Source organism: Poecile atricapillus, chromosome 2 (genome assembly GCF_030490865.1).
Source record: "Poecile atricapillus isolate bPoeAtr1 chromosome 2, bPoeAtr1.hap1, whole genome shotgun sequence".
NCBI lineage: Eukaryota > Metazoa > Chordata > Aves > Passeriformes > Paridae > Poecile > Poecile atricapillus.
Genome location: NC_081250.1, coordinates 36,196,179 through 36,220,804, shown reverse-complemented (window position 1 = coordinate 36,220,804; position 24,626 = coordinate 36,196,179). Strand labels below are relative to the sequence as shown.

The 24,626-nt window shown below is 37.5% G+C and overlaps 1 protein-coding gene across 3 annotated transcripts in view; it reads left to right on the top strand.

Annotated features, from left to right (window-relative positions):
• The window catches only part of TBC1D5 (TBC1 domain family member 5), a 315,146-nt gene that overhangs the window by 143,141 nt on the left and 147,379 nt on the right, over positions 1-24,626 (top strand). For all 3 annotated transcript variants that reach the window (XM_058831805.1, XM_058831806.1, XM_058831807.1), the window contains exon 6: positions 17,582-17,648. In XM_058831805.1, the coding sequence (XP_058687788.1) occupies positions 17,582-17,648 (67 nt within the window). The remainder of the gene's footprint in view (positions 1-17,581; positions 17,649-24,626) is intronic.

Genomic DNA, 24,626 nt, shown 5'->3' with positions numbered 1-24,626 from the left:
CTTGTAACAATAACATGGTGAATAATAAGTGAAAAAATCTGTTTAAAAAGTTAGGGAATTGACATTTTTCTGCAGAATTAAATTTAATGTATTTTATAATTCGTATTTGAATTTGTATTTATGATGAACATGTAACAGTTTCAGCTGTGGCACTTGCATGAACCGAAGTTATACGCTTGTAACTGTGCTATTAGAATAACTACATGTTCAAGTGAAGATTTTTAGGTTTTTTTAGAGAAACTGGTCTGTAATGTATGCTGTCAGAAGCAAACTTCTGATTTGGAAAAATACCATGTAAACACAGGATTAAATGCTCTTTTTTGCTTTTAAAAAAGAGCATATAAAGCCTGTTTTCATTCTGGACATGAAAAATATCCTGAGGATTTTTTGTCTTGGAATTAATGTTATATTTATGATACTTCTAGTCCTCTACATATTACAAATTTAGGAAGATACTTGCAGGTTTTTTGTGATTTCAAAGACACTTACTCATATCTGTCATATTCAGTTTGAGATTCTTATGGAAAAATGAGCCTGCATTTTGAATTTGCATTACTTAGCTAAAGATAGTTTTATTTTCTTGCATATTACTCTGTTCCTTGTTAAAGCTGTAGCTCAGAGTAGCAACTTGGAAACTTTTGAAGATATTTAATTGATAATAATTGCATTAAAACAATACTGAATATTAAGATAGAAGATGGGGATATCTGAAAATCATGTAGTAAATTATGTATACAGTGGTGATTTTCTTTTAGCCTAGTGTAAGGAGCAACTTACACTGGATCCTACAGCGTGGATGCTTACTGTTACCATTTCTGGCTTGCCACCTAGAAGCAGCCATTAATGGCACAACACAGGCTACTGCAATGAAGTTTGTATACATCATAATTGTTTCTTCTTTAGGTCTTTACTTTGACCATCAAGTGAGTGAGTTTCTGTTTATAAATTGACACCACTTAGCATTAAAGATGATGAGTCAGTTTGGGACTTTTAACTTATTTTATTAGTCCTTTCTCAGTTGCTCTGAAGTCTCTGTCTGGTTGCAGTTTTGATGAAGTTAAGGCAAAGAACAATTTGAGGGCTTTGAATTGAGTCTGGTTGTTTTTCTTTTGCAAACCATATGCCAGTGCTCCAAAGGCCTGTCTTGTGGCTGGTTAAAACAAAATAAGAACATCTATAAAAGGTCCCACTCTGAGAAATGCGTACTAATTTCAGGCCAAAATTCTTTTCATTTGTTGTTTATGAATTACACTTTTAAAACTTTGCCTAGAGGTAGGGAGGAGTGTTTCAGAAATCAGATGTTAAAGTAAAATGGCTATAAAAACATGTGATCTTCCATTTTACTGTATTTCTTCTTCTGAATAAGTAATGCTCTAATAAAAATTAAAGAGCAAGTTGCATTTCGAAGATCAGGTCATCGTAATTCATTGACATTAGGCCACATAACTGAATAATGTCTTACTTCAGTGAAATACATCAAATGAGATCAACAATTATGACTCATAAACATGCCTCGCAGGCATAAAACAGCAGGGAATTAGCATGTGAGGCTGATAAATATGCATGTAAATAAGCTCCCAAAGGAATAACATGGGTTTGATTGATAGGTTTAGAATTGGAACATATGTAAACCCCTTTATTCCTCATTCTGGTGTAGCTAAGTAAAGATGCGTTTTACTTGTTAAAAGTTTCAATAACTTTGTAAATCTTAATGCCACATCTGCTTTTGTGTGTGCAGGCACGTGTGAGTGTCACTTGAGAGATTGATTGAATTGTCTACAGGGTAGATGCCCTCACACTGAGACTGTCGTGTTTGCGTATGGATATTGGAGCGGTTGTGTATGTGCATGCACATGTATACTTGGATTTCGGCACTGCATGGTAGGGGGTGTGGTGTTGACCAAAAGGTTGTTTTGGGGATTTTACTCAATTTACAGATTTTAAAGTTTGGTTCTCAAAAAAACTGAGTTGTTAGTTTTGGTATATGCACCAGTATATTTATTTTTGCAAATACATTCTGCATTGAAGGTAATTGCTATTTATATTACAGAAAGTCCCACAAGTGCTACTACATTTAAGAGTCTGGCACTGATTCTTTATAAACTTCCAATTTTTTTGGCATCTTACAGCTTGTGCTGTTATCTACAACTTCAAAGTACCTAGCACAGCAGTATCTCTGTGTTGATCAGCTCAAGTGTTTATGCTGTGCAGAGATTTACATCCCTATTGTTAGAAAAGTATAACGTGTTTATAAAACATTAATACTTTGCTTTGCCAAATACAGACCAATTGGTTGCCATTGTCATGTGGCCTGGTGTACATCTGCTTTATTACCATTTCCTGCTATTAGGCAATAAAAACTTTTCCAACTGATGCACTCTAACTGATGTTGCATCAAGCTGTAATTATGCTGAAGTGATCTTAGACCAGTGGCAGGCAAGATGCAAACCATTTTCAATAGTATGGTGTGTGTATTGACTGTAGATTTTAGTTCTGGGTGGTTTCTAGCTAAACTAGTCATTCAGAGAAATTGGAGATGGGGCTTGTATCAGAGATCAGAGTTGTTCACGTGTGAAAACCTCAATTCTGTCATACCTACCTTTGGCTTAGAGATACCTTTCTGTGGAGATAAAGCTTCAGCAAAACAGCTTCCTTCTGTTTAGATTTATGGGGTAGCAGAGAATATATTTCCCCATTAAGATCAGTAAACGCAGGAGCTACCGCTAAGTTCTGAGAGCCGGCTCTTTTTGCTGCTGAAAAATAAATAAACTTGTAGCATTTAGAGACATCACATCAAATCTCACGTGGCTTCTCATGAAGCAATTTATAGCTACCTTGTATAATTTGTATAGAAATGTTAAGCTGATCCCTGCTCCAACAGCATCAACTGCTTAACCCAGAATGTAACAGCCTGTGACACCAAGAAAAAGCAAACCCAGGGTACAGTCAGGGGGAGGGGACTTTCCATAACAGAGCTGAATAAGCAGATTGCTATCAGGAACTCCGAAGGGCCATGTTTCTAGCTGCATAGCACTGTCCTTTTTCACAGAGGGTGCTTAGATATCCCTTGAGCCAACAGAAATACAAAATAAACCACTTTTTTTTCCTAACAATGTGCCTTTATTTTTGCCTTTTTGTCAGGGCCATGACAGGCTGTCACTCAGTTTCAACTCCCCACAAGAAATGTCCTTGAATGGTTCAAGAGAAGCCAGAAAATTGTTGTTAAGTATTTTTTTTTCATTCACCTCTAGAATTTTCCACATTTTCTCCAACATGTGTGAAGCCACTGGGAAATATGGTTAAATGAGTTAAGCAGACATCACCCATCTGTGCATCTCGGGGAAAATAAAAACAGTGCTGTCCCTCCGAGAGCTTTCTTGGTACATAACCAAAATCGGAAGAACAACCACACTGTACAGATAAACCTAGGCAAGGCTGTTGCAGGAAAAAAGGGATGAGCACTTCGAAGAAACTGCTTCTTCTGGCTTAACTCAGTCTCCCTGGTGTGTGGCCTTTGTAGAATGTAAGGTGATCCTAAAACCTGTGCTCCTCCCAAACGCCTGAAGACTACTGGACAGCAGAGAAAGCATCATATTTGCTTTAGACAGTGTTAAAAACCTGGCATTCAGCCTCAGCTCTGAATTTCAGTCCCCTCACAAGCCAAAACAATCACGTTGCAGCCTCTCCCCTGTTTGTATAAATGTTTTATAATTTTAGATAGAAGGCATCAGAAGAACCCTACTTTTGCTCAAGTCTTGATTTACCCTTTAATATTGTTCACTGCAGCTCTTTCTACTACTCAAGTGATTTGTAATTTGTATCTCTCAAACAGTTCCCACTTGGATTTCTCAAGCACTGAAAAGTCAGATGCCTGACATTACTGTGTAAAGTTAAGTGCTTGGGGTTAATGAGTGGCATTAAATTTTATGAGGTCATGTCCAGTAGATGTTAAAAGAAGCTTAAGGGAACTTTATCACTGATAGAAATTAACAGTTGGCACAAAAGAATGCCTGAGGGAGTTCAGTTCTAAGCAAAAATAAAATTGGTGGTATAAAAACTAAAATATAGAGTGATTGTGATTAATGTAAACATTTCTGTTAGGTAATTGGTTACTTGTTGCAGTAAAAGAAATGAGACCCCACAGTTTGAAAGAATATTATTGTATTTAGAAAGCAATTAATGTTTCTAGCCAAATAAAAAAAATCTGCATCACCTACAATATTTATATTCTTTCAGTAAACATATAACCTTTGGGGCTATATTTATCAAATAGTCAAGCCTCCTCTTATTTACATTAGTTTTTTCTTTGGGCAAAATATGTTTTCCCTAGTGGAGTATGTTATTTTGTTTCATTAAACCTTTATTTCTACTCACATGCATTGCTTATATTACAGACCAAATGAGTAAATTCTGTGTACTTAAGTCATCTAAGGTTTGTGTTTTTGGGTGACTGATGGATGGCATGAAAATTCTGTTTCAAAAAGAAAAGGGCTACATTAACTTATGGATAGATTTGTTTTGCATAATTATGTGGGGAACCATTCGGTAATTACACCAGTATTCACATGCTGTAATTTTCGTCGTCTTTATTCACTGTCATTCCAGTGGGAGAAAATGGAAGCCTTGTTCAGACATAGATATTCTTTCTTGCTCTGTCTTACAACCTGCAGTCACAGCATAGAGTGCTTTTTCAAATAATGCCTGTATTTGAGTATGACTGCTATTGTATGGAATTTCACATCCATATTATGCGTGAAAATTCAGCACCTCCTCCTAACTCTAACACCACTCTATGGATATGCTGAATGACCTGGTGCAGACCCGTTCCTTTCAGGTCTGGATGCAGTGTTGGGGGGAACAGTGTGAATGAAGCCTGTTGTGAATGCAGAGCTCTAGTATGGAAGAGCCAAGGTCTCTAATCCAAAACTTTTTCTCCTCTCCAGCTTGACAGAGAGATATCATGCTTGGTAGGAAAAGGGAAAATATTTTAGAATTTGTAGACCCTCAGGATTGTTCTGTTGATCTCCAGATGGTTATTTTTGAGTTTTAATATGAATTACATATGTAAAATGCCTTCTCACATTTTCCTTAGGTGGCATTTGGTCAAAAAAATCAAAAAGCTGAATCTCTTCAATGCTGGATGACATTTTTGTCTTGCACACAGGCTGTTTCCTTTTTTGCTAAAAGATAGTGGACATTTTTTGTCTTAGAGAACCGAGATAACTGTTGGGAAGAATTGACTACTACTAAATAATTTTTCCTATTATTTTGTAAATTAAATCATGAAACTTTTGGAAAACTTCGCTAAAATCATTAGGCACAAGAAAAATCTAGTCATATTTGTCTCATTTGCATTTTACAAGTCTCATATTTCTTATGTCTTCAAGTGCTTTGTACTTGCATCCTTAGTTCCATTCTGAAGTGTCACTAGGGATTGACACTACTCATCCTCCACACAGGAGGGCAAGGGTGGAGAACAGAAATCTGTCCTGTGATGGATTACATACTTTTTGGCAAAAATGTTTTGTGGGGAAGTTTTTTTTCCTCAATATCTACAACAAAGTGATAGTTGTTTGACAAAGCACCTTGCACTGTAGTAAATAGAAGTGTTTTGTCATTCTTGCTGTCAATTTGATATATTTTTATATTCTGATGTAGCTGTGGACTTTCATCTCTTAGACATCTAGAGTTTACTGCTACCTTTGCTCTTCAAGTTTTTCTAGATCTGTCATTCACAACATGCATCTGCTTTTGCACCAGCAAAGTGCACAGTTGGTACTCTCCAAATTGCCTAAAGGTTGATTTACAAGAATTTTGATTAAAATCTAGTGTTTTCATTATGCTTTAGCATATTTCAATTTGGCAGCTTAAAAGCTCTACTTCAGTACTTTCATACTGTTTGGTGACATGTTTTTTTCTTTGGAGAAATTTATAGAAAATGTAGGGTACTGCTCCATTTCAGGTCCTCTCAGTTCCAGGTCTTCTGGATGCACAATGTATTCCAAGAATTAACAGCCTTAATGGTAGTCCAGGGCTTTCTGGCTTCATCTTGTAAAACCAGGTTAGGCAACTGTAAGCTCAGTTGTCCCTTCCTGATGCATGTTACTCCTGTATAGTTAATTTGATTAAGATAGGGGCTGTTCCATGAGCAGCAGTAACACCCTTCAAGGCTTGAGTATTTGAGTCCTTGTGACAGTGTTGGTTGTCCTCAGGTTTTGGGTTTTTTTTCTCAGATGGTTGTCAGGAGCTAGTACTGCTGTAAGGTGAAAGTAACATGATTTTTAATTTATTTTTTTTTTAACTGTCTGTTTCTGAATTGTGCTACCTCTAGTCTCTGATGTTGTTGGAACGGGTCTTAAGTCTTACCCAGATAATTTTAAATGTGTTACTTAGTTACATTATTAAAAAATGTTTACTAAATAGATGTGAGCAGGACCCTATTTCTAACAAATTTAATCTATTATTCTGCAATTTATGTTAATATAAATCCAAAGTAGCCTTATGGACCTACAGATCTGTCTGCTTCCTGCTGTGCTAAGAGGAGTTGTGATAGAGAAGGAGGAGGTTGCAACTGGAAGGAGTTGGCAGAGCTGAGCTGGGGTGTCAGGATGCTGTGGGAGGGAGTCCAAGATCCTTTCCCCTGACCCTGGACATTTTAGAGACTGGCAACTTCCCACATTCCTTCAAGGAGGACTTTCTTCACCTCTTACTGTGTGCTTTTAGAGCTGTAGCATTTAAGGAAAGCCCAGACATTGCCCAGTCCTGCATCTGTGACAATTTCCTTATTTGAAGCTTCTTGTCTATCTCCTCTTCCTTGGAGCTAAACCCCATAGTTCTGCTGCTGCCTCTCAGGGGTAGTGCCAGCCCTTCCATTGCACGCCCAGGAGCTCCTCTGCCCTTTAGTTTCTCGTGTGCCCAAATTTCTACGTTTCCATTTATTCTTTTATTCATTTATTATTAGAAAATTCTTTTTCTTCTTTCCGGTTGCCTCCTAGCCATAAATGCTGCCTGTTTTCCCATCTCAGACAAGCAAGTAGCTAATTACACACATCATCACAGTAGCCACATGGATGCTCTGATTTCAGGCTGTCTATCTTTGCATGCATGTACTGGGCAAAGGAACGGGGTATTTTCATTGTGTTCCTAAACACGTTTGCACTCCAGAAAGAAGGTGCAGGAGAGCACATTTTGCTTTAAGGAGCCTCTCACATCCATCAGCAATGCTGTAAGTCATCAGCCTGCTGCAGTAACATCCTTTGATAAGCAACAACAAAGAAGCAAAACTTATTTTAGCTCCTGGTCCTGGTTATCATGGGATCATCTCCCCAACTTTAGGAGGTGAGGCTGCGTATCACTGCCACGTGGCTCCCTGGCCAGGCTGGCTTTTCTCCTGATAAACCTGTTATCCTCAGTTGAAAATGAGCTGTCTCCTTGTTGAAAGGGCAGCTCTATTTCAATAAAAAACCACTTAATCCTTTCTTGTTTGTCTTCTGCTATCATTTAATCTTGGAAAAACAACAGAATGCTAGAAAACTCCTGATCAATCTTTTTTGCTTCAGTTTTGTTGTTTTTTTTCCTGAGCTCAATGGAATATGCATTACTGCTTTTGAATATGAAAATTAGACTATACATCCATATGATTTATCATCCCAAACAGAAGGATTGCAACAATCTATAAGATAGAAATGTGGTTAAAAATAGGATGTAATTGAAGTAAGTTAAAGGACGATAGTAGCCTTCAAAGATGTAAAGAGATGGTGTGTTTTTCTTACTGTCAGTGTAAATGGTCTCTGGAGACCACCTTTTTATAGTGATTGTGCATGTCTAAGATTAAGCAAAGCTGCATGACCAGTGCTATCTCAGGAGGATGCTGAGTCATTAACTCATGTTTATTGCCTTTTGCCATCTTTAGTTTATTGCGATTTATAGCTCAAAGGCCTTTTAGGCTGTTTATAAGTTAAAATTAGCTAAATTCTTCTGGATGCAAGTATAAGTCACTCAGCATTTGTATATCATCAGGATGTAAATTCCTAGCAATGATGCCAGGCAGATTCTAAGATTTTTTTTTTTCTTTCTCTGCAAAGTCTAGTTATGCTGCATGTCCCTAGTTAAACTGGATTACTCCATCCTCTGTTTTACTAATTTTGCCAATTTGTGATTTTGAAAAATTGTGTGCGCTCTTAAAGAATTTACTCAAGTTAGACAGTTTCCACTTCAGTTAGACTACACCAAAATGTCTGTATCTTATCCTGGAGTCCTTTGAGTCACACTTGATGAGATGACCTAGGAATTTGTGTAGGTTACACATGATAAATGATAAGCCAGGCTATGTAGCAGAGACAGGCTCTAGCACTGAGCATATGAACAGAAGTGGACATAATATACTATGGACCAAAGACAGGTGCACTGGGAGAAATAACTGAAAAACACTTAGAAGAATCACCTTTTACCTTACCCTGTGGATTTTTTTGTTCTACCAGTCTTATTGCTGCTGGTAGCAAATTCAGTTCAGGCATTACTGGAGTAAATGTGTATCGACTTTAGAGTCACGTTTGCTTATATAAGCTAGTATTGTGTGCTTCCCGATAAATGGGAAGTCAAACTATTTTTCCATGTACATGCATTTTCTGAAGAGTTTAAATCACTATTTGCATCAGTTAAACTTCTTTCCTTCCCATCATGCCTAGAGAGATTATATTAAAACACATCTGGATATAAAGTATTTGGGATTTTGGTAACTTGCAATCACTCGGGAATTCTTCAGAAGCGTTCTTATGAATTAGTTCAGTGCCCTTCGAGTAAAATTTCTTACTCTGTGTATTATATTAGTTTTAGTTTAGAGTACAGTGTATAGCTCAGTCTATTTTGGTAAATGCAGAGGCTTTAACAGGAAAAGAAATATTATAAATAAGTCCCTTGAATGTACTTATTGTTGAATTTATTTTAAATTGAGCTGCATGGGACTACATTTCTTAAACACTCATGCTACTTTCTAATTTCAGAATCAGTCATCTAGACCCTTGTATATCTTTTCCCATCCACACTTTTTCACACATACATTTAGCATGGGGAACAGTGGCATGTTAATTTACAGACTAACCTAGTGACATCGTTGGGTGTTTAGATTTTTGAACACTCAGCAGCAGTTTCACTTAAAATGGAAACCCTCTTACTTTCATGTGTCTTGATTTAAACAGAAGTGCATAAACAAAATTGTTTCAAACAGAGATGCTGCCTGGAGAATACGCTGAGTTTACTCATATATGCATATACACATACACAATTGTGATTTTATAAGCAAAGATCATGGAAGGTGCCACTTGATTGTCATAAGTCAGCAATCGAAAAGACAGGGTTTGAGCAACGCGCGGTACAAGATATTATCTCCAGAAGTTTTTTTTCCTAAATGGAAAGCAGTGTGTCTGCCTATCATATTGTTGAAACAGCTTTCAGCAGGGCTAAAACAGGCTTTGATTTTGCACCTTGGTGCCAGTGTTCCTTACCTATTTCCAAATGTGACCAGCTTTCACTATCACAAGATTCGCATCTCTGCAGGTACTATATTGTGATTTACAGTTGTGTTCCTTTAATAATTAAAATATGCTTAAAGGGGGTGGAAAACACAGTTAATGCTTAATATATTTTTCCATCTCAATACTGAAGATTAAACAAAATATTTCACCCTAAGACCAGTGCAGATCAACTGGCAAGTTCCATTAGTTGATTTCACAATTCATTATCTTCATATATCAGTAATTATCATAGTGTATACGTTTTTATTTCATTCGTGGCAAAATATAATATTTTAGGGCAGAGCTGATAAAACTAAAATGCTATCAGAAATCTGTGCTGCATGCATTCAAAGTGTGCTTCTGATGCTAAATGAACTTGAAGAGAGGGACAGAGAGCCAGGTTTGTACGTAAAAGATTGCTCACCCAAAAGTTACGTCGTTATTTCACAAAACCGAACTTGCTCTGAGTGAAACGTTCCCCAACTTTCCGGCCTAACAATGATTTAATAAATATCAGAAGTAATTCTTTAGCTGAAGGCAGTATTTACAGTTGCTGGACGCTGCTCCGAGCGCGCTCCATTTCTTCACTTGAAAGGCTGACTTGCTGCGGGGGGGAGGGTGGTGGTTCCCGGGTCGGGCGGGGGCTGTGTGGGTCCGGCAAGGGTTCCCGGGTCGGGCGGGGGCTGTGTGGGTCCGGCAAGGGTTCCCGGGTCGGGCGGGGGCTGTGCGGGTCCGGCAGGGGTTCCCAGGTCGGGCGGGGGCTGTGCGGGTCCGGCAGGGGTTCCCAGGTCGGGCGGGGGCTGTGCGGGTCCGGCAGGGGTTCCCGGGTCGGGCGGGGGCTGTGCGGGTCCGGCGGGCCGAGCCCGCGGCGGGGGCGGCCGAGCCCGCCCGGAGCCGGCGGCAGCCGCGGCCGGCGGTTCCCAAACTCTGCAGCGCCCTCTCTTGGCACCGCGCGGCAGCGCCCGGCTCCCCTCCCGCATCCCTCGCGCGGAAAGCCGCAGCTCCGCGACGTTTCACTTCTTAAACATCTACTTTATGTAGTAAAATCTCAATTTGCCGTATGTTTTCGGCATTAGTTCTCCTTCTATTTTCTTTTTTTTTTTCCCTCCTCCCACTGCCATTTTGGTCTATCAGCGGGCCCACATCAGGAAGCTTCAGTCGTCTCAGGCTTTCTGTATTTTATTTTTCCTTTGCTGCAGAGATCCTGAAGACTTTCCAAACTGCAGATTTGGTGCTGTAAAAATACAAATTGTCTGTTCTTTTGTAAACCTTCCAGTTGTCAGTGTTCTCTTTCAAAATAATAGAGGAGCTTGGAATCGCCCATGCTAAAATTAAGAATTTATAACTATATGGAACAGATGTTTTCATAAACATTTGCTATAATTAATTTCAACTAGGGGATTGAAGGAACAAAGCAGTTTTTCCCTCTTCAAAACTTTATTGCCTTTTCCCTATACAGCGAACTCAGAAATCTTTGCTTTAATATTGTTAATGAAACAAATTTACTCCTCTGTTTGGTTTTCATTGTGAAAAAGGAAAGCTTAATTTGGACAAGATACAGGTCTTTGAAACAACGAAGAAATACCCTTAATTTCAAACATCACATATAAAGGCTTAAGATACTGAGCATAAGTGTTTAGGTGCTCATTTCTGAGACCACAGCTCTGTAGTGTCAATTGCAAGAGATGCCTAAATATTAGAATAAATTTTATCCAGATCAGTCTGATGAATCTGTGGAGTAAATAGCACAAAGGAATTTTATGTTTGAAGAGTTGTGAACCTTGATGTTAGAAAAAGCAAAGGAATCTCATGGTATTATATATAGTTTTAATGCATAGTAAAATGCTTATTGTATGTTGATTACCCCTTTATACTCACAATAAAGGTCTGCAATCTGTTAAGCATTTTTTTGTTGTTGTTTGTATTATATGAGGAACGCATTTTGACTAAAATTATTCTTCCATATTTATATTGTCACTATTTTGGGGGGGATATTGTTTGGAATTTATATAGTTTAAGGCCAGCATTTTGATACTATTGTGATGAAGAAAAAATATGCACATTTTATTGTTCTGTTTTTACTAGTTTCTGTATATTATATCAATATCATTTGAGGAAAAAAAATGTTTAAAGTTTTAAAAAAAGAACAGCTTAATTGTTTTACACCTGAAAGAACCAGTGCAGCTGCAAGGATTTTTTGAGCAAACTAGAATTCCTGACTGATCTGTCATCTATAAAGTGTGCAAAGAAAAATAGGTAGCTGTCATTAAAATTACATTTCAGCTTTCAATAACCATTTAATGAGTAGCGTAATTATATAAGTATGGTACCTCAAGTACTTCACTCAATAATTAAAAATAATCTCATCTTTAAAGTGAAAGCGCTATAATTATTATTTGACTTAACCAGGACCACTGTTGTGATCTCCAGTGGCACCTCAGATTGTTCAAAGTGGTTTTGAAAGTATAAATTAAAATTGGATAAATCATTAAATTATTAAGCTTTTAAATATGCTGAAAATTAATATAGCATGGAATTTTGAAGTCATGTTATAAGAACTGACAGCCTTAGACTGCAAGCATAGATTTGTGTTAAAATTTGACTTGTCTCTAATCATAAAACACTGCATTAATGATCAAGTGTTTATATCAACTTAAATTTTCACAACTGTTAAATAAATCTTATGTTTTAACAACATTTTAACCTTTGATTAGAGTACAAAGAAAAACATTAAGCAGAGTGCAGACAGGTCAGCAGAAGGATCTGCCTCCTTTACGACACTTGTAAGCAAGGAAATGCATGGTTTGGTTACCTTAGTAGAATCACTTTTATCACAAATTCCTAAACTGCCCGCCATAAAACCCTTTCATAAGTGACACAGGATTGGTAAATTGGTTTGCACTATATAAACATGTGTGCCCTGCCCACATACAGACATGCATATGTGTGTGTATACATGCATGCAGAAATATGGATATGGTTAAAGACAATTCCTCAGTATCAAAGTATATTTTCAAAAGAAAAAAATTGAGTTTTATTTTTTTTTTAAATTAGGAGTCCAGCCGTCAAGCAAGGTCATGTCACTCAAGCTTCTTGTCTACATGGACTTGCAGCTGGTTATGACAATATCCCACCCCTTCCCCTTAAAAAGTCCAGTGCTGAATTTTCACATCTCACAGAAAATTGCTGTTTGTAATGAAAGAGATGAGGGAAATGGATGAGGGAGATAAGTCTGATCCCTACATCATTCTTCACATGCTTTTTTTACTCTTGCTGAGCACATGCTTCAGCTCAGTGTTCATTGTGCCTGGAGCATACCCAGAGTGTCTTCCCACCTGTGAATTGGGGGTTGGAAATGCTGTCCAGTTTATCTTATTACCTGAAGTGGAAATGGTGCACTGCACCTTGAAAAAGCTCTTCTGTGAGAAAATACCCTATTGGTTGAGTCACCATCCCTGGAGGCATTTAAAAGACATCTGGTTGTTTTGGTTTTTTTTGAAGATGTGGCACCTGGGGACATGGTTTAATGCTGAACTTGGCAGTGCTGTGTTAGTGTTAGGCCTCGATGATCTTACAATCCTTTTTCAAACTAAATAGTTCTGTCATTCTATCAGTGTAATAGGCTGTTAAAAATAAAAATATGAAAAAATAGTGTGCAAGTTTAAATCAGGCTTCTTGTAAAAATTTCTACACATAGTTTTCAGATAATCTTCAGGAAGTGAAGGCATCTTCCTTATTCTGGGTTCTCCCATTTTATGCTATGCCTATAATCACAAATACGTTCTTGACAAGATAACAGTTACTGCAAGTGACAAGCTCATGTGTGCTGGGTGAATCTAGTACCCTAGAAAGTGTACAGTTTGCAAATCCTTCTCCATGCATCTCAGAAGTTTAAAGAAGGTAGCATTTGAAATGTTCTTTTTTTATTAGTTAGTGGAAGTGTCAATTTTGAGTTACACAACATCTCTTGAAACAGCCTTCAGCTGCATCCAGCAGTCAGGTCCCAGCTGCCCATGTCCCAGCTCCCTTTAGCCCTTGGTCTCTGTGCAGAAGAACAGACTTCAATAAAGTGAGGCAGTTTCAGGAGAAAGTTTTCATTCCCAGGAGAGGGAGTTGCTACAGTTAAAGAAGCAGCAATCCAGGTAATTTTCAGGCCCTTTGGAAGGATACAGCCTTATTTTATTACTGTATTAAAACCGGCAACTGCTCTAGTGCTGAAAGCCATACTTACTTTGATACAGGTGCTTGTTACAGTATTGCTCGCTTCCCTTCTCTTTCCTCTGAAAGTGTGACAGGATTTATTTTACCTTTTTCCCCTAGCTTGTGGATTTGAAGTTAAGAAAGCTTTTCACACAGTCGTGGTAGGGTTACTAGAGCATCCTCTGTTTCTTCAGCAAAACCCTTCTTTTCATAATTGAGTTTCAGAAGGAAATTAAAGATTAGGATAATACTGAATCAATTTTTTAAAGGGGACCACAATTTTTGATACTAGCATCATGAATCTTATATTCATGACTGTTCAGTATACATCCCAATTTTACCAGATATTTGGGTCATTATCAGTGAAGATAGAAGTAGTATATGTGTTCTGCTGAGAGTTCACCATATCTTTCAGGAGGAGTAACTGGAACTTTCCTGAGGAGAGGTGATCCAAGGCATGGATTCCCACAGCTTAATATCATTAGTTAGTGAAGCAGCAGTCTCATTTGTTCTCTCTATCACTAACTATGGAAACTTAATAGGATTTGCAAAAAAGTCTTTTGGATAAAACTAGGTAAAATTTAGAGAGTCTTCTGTTAAGAAAATTAATACTTTTCTCTTTGCTTTATGACTTTTATCACTTTCAGTGAATCTCTTAATCATCTTTCAAGGTGTCATAAGAGACATACCCATCTTAAAGAGGGTAGAGCAAGGGAGCAATTGCAGAAGGGACTCTTCCATTAAATCCTGGGTTTGAAAGCTGAATACACCTAGCCCTGTCCAGTTTTGGTAGCTAATGATATGATGAGGCAGCAAAAGCAGCTCGCAAAGAAAGTGCCCAAGCAGGGACTTGTATGATTATGAGATTTATTAGCAATGGGTATACAATTAAAAATGCTAAACTATTTTGGTGATCATTTTAAATAAAGATATTGTCTTCAGAATAAAGCAAGCAATGTTAGAGTAGTTTGTGAAGAGCAGCTCAGTGGATGTGGCAGACCCAGGATCCCACCAACTGTGGCGATCCTGCTGAAAGAACAACTATTATCCTGGTTTTCTTTGCAAAGTCCTGTTTGCTCTTCAAGCAGGACAAATGGTTTTCTTGAAAGATGATAAAGTCCATGCATTGTTTGAGATAGTCTTAAAGTTCATTCTTCAGAAAGGAGGAAGATTATTTTGCTATTCTTGAAAAGACATATTTTTTTAGTGTATCAACTTAGCATTGTGAGTAAGGTCTTGTTTTTTTTTCAATCTGACTAGTCTGGTAGGTGAATGCTTAGTTTATGTATAAATGAAGTGCAGTAGTGCATTCAGGACCCATTTTGATGTGCAATGTCCCTGTAGCACTTGCCCAGTATCACTGCACCTGGCTATATGGCTTTAACAGAGACTGAACATAGTTCAGTCATTTCTCTGAATGCTCAGGATCAGATGTGGAGATGGGTAATATATGAAAAAGCGTATTACTGAAAATTGTCCCAATATGGGAGACTATTTTACAAGATATGAGAAAAAAAAAAAATGAACAGATGGTTATTAATAACGGGAGGGTCGGCTCCTGGATGAAATCTCTGGTGTTGTTAATTTAGTTAAATTTAGTAAACAAAAACCAGATTGATTAAGTAGGATTTCCATTTTCAAAATAAATGGGGAGAGCTAATTAGTGAAATCAACTGGACTGAGTGATTTTAGACTAAGATGTAGTAGAGGTTTGGGATTTATTTTAGACAAAGGTACAAAAGTTAATAAAAAACCCTGCATTCCAAATTAGATGAGAAAAGAAACACTTGGAAGTTCTCTGCCAAAGTGAATGATTAAGTATTTTTTAAGGAGTGTCTGGAATAAGCAAAGATCCTCAAAGAAACAGAAAAACAGCTTGATCTGCAAAGAAGGGCACATCCTGGATATCAGCAAGTGTGGGGTTATAGTTACAATCAGCAAAAAAAAAGTTAATCAGATCATAAGATGAGAATTTAAATAAACAGGAGAATATTACTTGACTATGTAAAGAAGCTTGCTAGGAAAGAAAACTAGAACCATTCTGCAGTGTGAACGGACAAATGATACTAAATGTAATCCAGCTATGGTCTGAAAAGGAAAATGCTTAATTTTCAGTAAAAACAGAATTTCAGGCAAAGGCCTGAAAATAAATCAATAAAATACATGGCAGTTTTGGGTAGATGCTGTAAATTAGCAGAGCTAATAATCTGACTTGCAGACTTCAGGAATATTGACAAATTCTACTGCATGGAACAATTTTTAGTATTTTAGTTCATGGCTGATGAGTGGAAATATAGTACCTTGTACTTAGATTAACAGGAGAAAAAAAAGTGGTAGCAAAGCACCTGCATGGGCTGACCATTATCTGTGCAGGGCTTTAAAAAAGTTTTTTAGAAAGAAGAGAGAAAAGCAAAGACAATGGCATAATTTTATTGCAGTTTTTTTTGTTAAATGGGACATTGAGGCCAGCTAACCTGCTTGCATTTCAAAATATATGTTCAGGAAATACTTTAAATCTGTCTGGACCTCAGCAAACCATCTGATGTAGTTCCACGGGAGATGCTGTGAAATAAAAAGGATGGGGATTAATGAAGTATAGTAATTTTAGGATGAATTGAGAAATGCAAATTTTAATGAAAGAATTCTTTTTAGTGAAGCTTGGGGTTGAACCAGTTTTATTCAATATTTTCATTTATTGTTTTGCCACAGAATGAGAGCTGATAGACTTTTATTAAGTAGAATGTTTGGAAGGTAATATAATTTTCTGAAGAAGAAAGGACTGCAAACAACATGACTTTGTGTGAACTACAGTATTGCACTAGCAAGAATTTTTAGTGTAAACTGTAAACTTCTTTTCGTAAATAAGAAATGGAGAGTAAATGTGCAGGCATGTTTGGTTAAGGATGGCTGTGAAACTGCAACATGGAGCGGCATGACTGTCGGCTGTATCGAGCAAGATTTGTTTGATAAAGAAAACCACTCTCCAAATTATCAACCCTCTGAACTTTGAGTGTGCTGTCTACAGCTCCTTTCCCTCCTTTTCCATGTGTGAGAAGGACCGAGTTAAAGAAAATGGGGAATACAAAGCCTCATTTAGAAAATGATTGGAAGAACTTGATTTCAGTCAGCAGAACAGAGAAGAGAGTTATGCAGTGCTTCCTGTAAATTAAATAAGGAGGCACACAGGGACATAGAAGGATTATCAAGCTAAATGATGGGGCAAGAATAAACGGTATAAAACAGGACAATGAATTTGCTGTGAAAAATACATGACTCCTGGCTTTTAGTGGTCTTTCAATAGACGAAGTTATAGAAGAAAAATTTCTTTGTAATCCTTGATTTCTAGCAATATCACTGTTCTATGTATCACCAGCCCACAGGATATAAAATAAGATGTTTGGCAGACGTCTTAATAGGTACTTTCAGAGAAGCTTTGAATGTGTGCTATGACAAAAAAAAAAAACTGGTATCACAAAGTCAGCTCAGAATTTCTTGCAGAAGTAATGAACTTTTACATTTTTTTACTTAATGTTGGTAAAATCAAACTCATCTACTTATATTGTACTTCTGAACCCTATACTAGTTAAATTGTGTTTAATAATTTGAGAAGGGTCTCAATCAAAACTTTACAAGAAACTAGGTATCATATTTTCAGAACATTCAGACTCCAGTTTGAACATGGAGGCTAGTTAAGATGACTGTAAGAATTTGAATAGATAAAGTTGAAATTTATCTGTGTAAGTTTTAGGAGAGTTTTGTTATAACTGAAGTTACCATATATGGTAAAATCAGTTGCAGTTGTTACCAATACTGTGTTTGTGTCAGAGTTTGTCTTACAACAAAGGTGTTTTTTCTTATTTTTGTATTAGGAGGATCAAATGAAAATGGAAGCACACCCCCCACCTCAGATTCAGATGGAACTTTTATTTCTTACAGGTTGGTAATTTTTTTTATTTGTTTTCTAATTTTAGGAATGTTGTTTATAGTAAGAAGCATAGTCTATTGAAAGCAAATGAACAGGTCCTATACTTTGGGAGGATTGGGCAATCTAAACTGAAACAGCAAACAAAAAACGTGATTTATTAAGGAATGATCTGAAAATTTGTGTTCTGGATTATTGGGGTTTTTTTGGAAAGTTGTTCAAAATTCTTAACTTAATGAAAGAACGAGATATTTGAAAGCCTAAACATTTTTAAGGATTTTTTTGTGGCTTTTTTTTTTCCTACAAAGTATTCAATAAAGTAAACTCACAGCAACTAAGCTAAGTGTTGAAATATTCAACATTCACCAGTGACCACCTTTCTGATCTTCTCCGAAGTAACTGGATCTATGACCACATGGAACTGTATTTCCTCATTATTTAATGTCAAAAACCAAAGCCAAGATTAGCTAAATTTGAGATTATTTGACAGGAAAATGATATTTCAATTTTGTTGGCAGTCAACACCAGTTAATGAAACTTTTTTCAGCAATGTTATTGAGCTTGAATCTTGCTTGGGTAAATATCAGCGGGTGTTTTGTGCTTGAAAGCACGGAAAGCTAATCAGCAGGTGTATGCTTTCATCTTTCACCCTGCAAAATACTGACTCTTCTACAAAAACTCTGTCCTTGTGACTAGTAAATTAATAGTATGACTAACCAGAAGGATTGCATCTGATTTTCATGTTTAAGTATGGTAAAACAAAGCAAGCTTACCACATGATTATTTTTGAATCATTTAGTGGACTGTGTTAGTTGGCATATTTGTCGTTTTTGATTCGTGTTCTGCTGGAATCTCTGCTTCAAAGAGGTGCAGGCAGGCAGGAGGAACCTGCCTGTTTGCCTTGTCCTGGTTGCAGCCAGCTGGGTGGGGAATGCTGTGCTGTGGTGCAGGCACTCAGCTGTGCTGGTCACAGGGAGCCTCGGGCGTGGGGTGGCAGGGAGGAACACAATGCTGGAGAACCTGTTGCAAGCTGGAGACAGAGAGATTGCCAAGGAGAGCAAGGAGCAAACAGCCTGGTCTTGAGGATGTTGAAAAGAAAGACTTTTTGTAAGGACCTAGAGGGAACAGCAAAGAGTTTGCTGCAATTCAAACAGCCAGAGGAAGATTCTGGACTAAGAGCAAGGTTGGAACAAAGGGTATGCCTGAAGGGACAAAGTGGGACTGGGGTGGGTTGATTTAGGTATCCTTAAAATTTTCTATATTCTCAGAAGTCGACTGTAATGAAACCTACTTTGTGATGATGTAAAACTCTTCTACAGTAGTTAGTATACTCACTTTGGTAAAATATATTAGAATATCCATTTTAGGGTTCTGCATGACTCTGTTTCTTGACATAGTCATATTTTCTGCATGCAACATACTGTCTAAAAGAACGGCTGAAAAATACCACCCAGGATAATGTTCATGTTTTTAGGTGAGAAGCCTATGTAGATAGAGAGACCACAAATGCGGCTCTCAAAAATAGGCAAGATAGAATTTAACCAGATCAGCAAAAGAAAGTTGAGAGCTCTTTCTGCCATTAAAGCCAGGAAACTTACTCCTGAAAGTCAAGAGCACCAGCTGTTGTACCTGACAAGTGGCAACTTGAAGAAGAAGCAGCCAACTTTAGCTAGACTCTGGTTCCATGAGAGTGTGGAGCTGTGGAGCTGGGATCTCAGCCCTTCTTCTCACCCCTGCTCCACTCAGGCAGTAGCACTCATCTCTCAGGGACCTGGTCCAGGGAGCTAACCCAGACCAACCTGTTCGTTCTTTGTAGGGAGAGTTTTCTGATGACTTCATTCTCAGTATCCTCCTGCCAAAGCTTCCCATGGTATCACTGCCAATGCAGGGAATGTAGCTAGTATGAACCACTAGAAATAAGTGGGAGGACAGAGCATGGAAGCTTTTCCCTAAATCAGTCTAAACATTAGTGACTCTTTAATGCTCCACAGATTAAGTGGAGGTGAAGGCTGGTCTTTGTACCTCTGTATTCCTTAGTCCAAAGTGGATATAATAAATACGACGTTGGCTACAAGTTCCACTGAATGATACTCGTATTCTGTCAGAGAGGATTACAGCCCAACTTAGAAAACTGAAGTTAATTAGTCTTTTAAGAGGGTCCCATATCTTGTTGCCAAAGAATTATTGATATAATTAAAGGCAAGATAGTAATATATATATATATATAGTTTGTATCTGTATAGGGGAGGTATATATGTATACATATATATAAAAGTAACCTCTGACTTTTCATACTTGATGAGCTATCACCAATTTTTAATAGTAGTGCTTGAGGTGTGAAATTTATATTTGTTGCTCAGTGGCAAGTAATTCCTATCATCTAATAAGACTGCCTGTAATTTTGATGTTTGGGTTGGATATGGTTTTGATATTTATAGTTCTGTACTGCATATTAAGTAAAAATGAGAATCTAATACCTTATGAAGGGTGAATCCTAAACTGCCTTGGAAGGTAATGATGGTAAATGGTTGTTATTTCTTCAAGGACTCATTGGAGATTTTGACTTATTTTAGGACACTGTCAAAAATAATGTTTTAGTAAGTTTGTAATTTGGTAAAACTAATGATAGTCTTGTTTACCCAATGCATTTTAGTCTATCATATTTTAAAGAAACCAGCTAATGAATTTTTGTCATAAAAGACATGGTGTTTGGATCATGGTAGATGTCATGCATGCAAAAGGTTGATACATGAAAAATTGTATTGAAAATTTTTATTAAAACAAAAATTGCTTTATATTTTATCAGTAATAGGCCTTTGCAACTTAATTAGAAGAGATGACACCAAAAATATTTGAATATTAATAAATTTTGTTATTAAAGTGCTCTTAAAAACATTGGTTTTACCACAATAAAACATAAACCCCAGGAGAGGCTGCTTGATTCCCACATTTTCTATTTTAAAAGACAATTTGACACCGTCCAGTAGAAGACTGCAAGTGTGTGTAATAATGAAGGATTACATATGATTATTCTTTGATATATTTATGATGCTCCGCAACTATTTGTATGGTTTTATTTTTAATATGAAGGTGTCACCTTAGAGTTTGTGACTCCTGCTTGTGTTGATCACAGAAAAGATTTAATGCTGCGTGTGTTCAGATAGTGAACATTTACCTTTAGGTCATAAAGTTTGTAAATAATGTAAGTGAAAAGCACCTGGGACTGGCATGTATTTCTAAATATTCTTTGAGTTTGTGAATGTGTCCTGTCAGGTCACAGAGAATTTTGTAGCTGGTCTTCAGGCTCTGATGGAAGTGTCTTTATGTACTTGGAAAGAAGCTTTACTAATAAGAAATTACAAAAATTCTATTTCCTAGAACCATGTCGTCAAAATTAGAAGTTCACTATTAGAAACATCTGAACAAGGATTTAAGCATAAAATAACTTTCAGCTCTTAAATGTAAAAAACTTAAGAAAAATATTTGAGCTCTGCTCTGCTGTGTTGTTTTACTGCTATGGTTAAAACTTTTTTTGGATGTCCAAATGGGCTGGACTTCACCAAAAGGAAAAGGAAAATAGATGTGGGTCTTTAGTTTCAGTATCTGCAATGCAGTGCCACTGGAAAGTAGAAATACTGTCTTTCTCCTCCCTTCCCAAGGGCAGCTGACCTTCTCCTCGCCAAAGAGGTGAACCCCTTGCCAGCACATATGACTACAGACTATTACATTAATCTGTTTAGCCTCAGTACCAGCTGCTTGCATGTTTTTAATTATCTTATTAGATGGTATAACAGTGACCTATGAAATAAAATGAAGGTGAGTATTTTTTAACTTTATTTTACAGGCTATTTTTCTAAATATATTTTAATGACCTAATTATGACTTTTAGGGAGAGCCATTGATGCAGGCATTCAATTTGGCTGATAGAATCTAACATCTCAAGGACACTTATTTTCTTTCAAGGTGGATTCATACATTAATACTGCTTCTAATAAATATATAGCCTAAAAAAGCTCACTTTTCATACTTGTGTTGTTAACTTACTTTATGATTCAGAGACCCATGACTGCTATCTTGGATAATTTCTTAATACATCTCTGCACATATATATAAGTTTAATTCTTACCCCATGTATCAAGATAAAGTTCTTTCCTCTGTGGCTTAAATTCCATGATAAATGATGATTGCTCAAAGCTGTGGGTTGTGTAGACAAGGTGTATTCCTTCTTCTGCTCATATTTCAGACAGGCAGAGGATCCAGTATAAGAAAGACCTTTGTATTCCATTTTCTCCCCCTGACTTCGTACAGATTCTGCTTACCAGATGTTTCCTTCCTTGATGCAAAAAAGCAATGTGGTCCTGCTGGCTGAGGCGTTTCTTGTGTGCCAGCCAACTGCAGGGCTGACACAGAGTGTACAGAAGAAAGACGGCAAGGGGTGCAAGCTGTTCCTCCTTGGTTCTTCCCACTTCCAAAAGTAGTGCTGAAGCCAGTTAGGTTGCCCTTTGGCCTGTGACTTTCATTGGCAGTTGAGCCATAAGTGGCTACATAGCCTCTGTCCTTACATGTTAAACATACTGTGAAGATGAGTGCAACTTACATACCGTCACCTTGTGAAAAACTTAGTCTATTAGGAGGCAGCCCTTTTCCATCTACACAGCCCTGTCTAGTCTTATTCATACACAGACAATGTTACTTTATTGTTTTAATTTTAAGCCACTCCTGTGCAATTATAATCTTATTTTTCCTGATTTTGTTCACTGTATGTCCACATATAATCAAGAGTTGTAAAGAACAAGCTTGTTTCTATGGGCTTTTCAATTATTTTGAAATAAGAAAAATAGGGTACAGAGGGCAATGCAGCAGATTTGTCACCCCAACTCCACTCCTACTCCACTCCATTCCACTCTGCAAGGAGAATTCACAGCACTTGCATCCTTTCTCTCTTTCCACAGGGAAGTACTAAAACTGGCATCCATGTTTGTTTTTTCTTATCCTAAACTGATAGCTAGACACTGTTCCAGTTGATGCCATTTACGTGCAAAGAGGCCTTTTCAGTGCAAGTTAATTTTGTCTGGGAGCATGTAAACTCTCTCCTTGATTCTTCTGAAAGATCATGTTCATAATGTGCTAAGAATCTTTCTCTGGATGTGCTAGAGTGTGCCAGTACTCTCATTTTGTCAGTGTTTGTGATGTCGTTAGGAATTCCATCTTGCAAATCTCCTTTTTCCAGCGAGAGAGTGACTGTTTGCACTGATCACAGATTTCCTCCAACAGGTTTTTTTTTTACTCCAAATCCTGGAAGATCACTGTCACACCTGTTAAAAGCTTAAAAGATTTCTGATTTTCACTGATTTTTTAAAAAATTACTTTCCTTTTTTTTTCCTTTTAAGGAGACTTATATGATTTCCATCTCTGTCTTGTCAAATTTCTGTTATTTACTTCTTCCTTCCATAGCTGATCCTTGCTGCATTCCTTGCCTGATGTCCTAAGGAACTGGTGAGGGATATCATAAGACAAGAAAGAATAAATTGTCATTAAGGAACTGGAAACCTATATTCAGTATACTTTTTCTAAGATACAAACATTTCAGCACAGATAAATGGTGGATTTTTTTTAACTTTTCCAGTGAAAATTACATTACTGTCTAAAGACATAGAAATGGTAATATAGACTTGCTTTCTTGTTTTATGCAATGTAATAGGGAAAATCAAATTTAAGACATTTACTTAAAGCTTGAGATGCTTTTGACAGAGAACCAGAAAGAAAGGATTGAGTTGCCAACATCTTTTGTTGGTAGAATGCTTTTTTTATGGATTGGCTGCAAGAAGGAAAGACTTAGATTGTGAAGAGAGACCATGGAAGAGAGAATGGTAATTTCTAAAATCCATGGAAGGCAAATGAAAATTTTAGTTCACTCTTAATTTATTCTGTTGTACTTGAAAATCAGCATATATACCACTGGCACCATAATCAATTGATGCCAATGTTTAAAATAGTTTTCATTATGAATTGCTTTTACTTTTCCACTCTCGATAACCTTCAGACTTCCATGGCAATTGGGAAATGTGACTTGAGGACAGAGGGGAATTTTCAAGAAGGCTAAGAAGGAGGATGCAGGAAAATCGGCCAGTTAGCTGCACCTTGGCTGCAGGGAAGATGGAGAAGTAGGTAATGTGCTGGGGGCTGGAAAAAGGACCTGGGGGTCCTAGCAGTCATCAAACTGAATGTGAGTCACCAATGCTCCCTTGCAGCAAAGAACATGAGTAGCACCCTGGGATGCATTAGGAGCAGTGCTGCAGGCAGATCAGAGTTAGTAATCCTTCCCCTGTAATACCTCCACACCTGGAGAGGTGTCCAGCGCTGGGCTCCCCTTTACAAGAAAGACATGGGCATACTGGAGAGTGCCCAGCAAAGGGCTGTTAAGATGGTGAAGGAACTGGAGCAGCTCTTCTCTGAGGAAAGACTCAGATAGGTGGGCATGTTCAGCATGGAAAAGAGAAGGGTCAGGACATCTTTTTGAAGTCTGTATCTAAGTGAATGGAAGAAGGGACACAGAGATAGGCTCTTTTCAGTGCTACCCAGCAACAAGATCAGAGCTAATGGACACAAACAGAAGCACACAAGGTTCCATCTGAATGAGATGGAGGCACTATCAGGATATCAGCATATCAGGAGGCACTACTACATCTGGTTTTATTTGGATGATTTGTAGAGCCGTAGCTTTTAACTTCTGTTGTGTCCTATAGGAAACTCTCACCTTTTCTCTTAACGAATGCATGTTTGTATAACAAAGCTGCAGGCATGTGAACACACACAATTCACAGAGCTCTGCCTAGCTGTGGGTATGAGCAGAAGGGTAAAACAGCAGAAGGGAACTCTGTAATCACAAGTAGGAAGTGAATGTTCTACGTGTACATGCAGAGGATTCCAAAGGTATTGGGAGATTTAAACGTTTTTTTTTAACCTTTGACCCTGCAACTGGCAAACTCAGT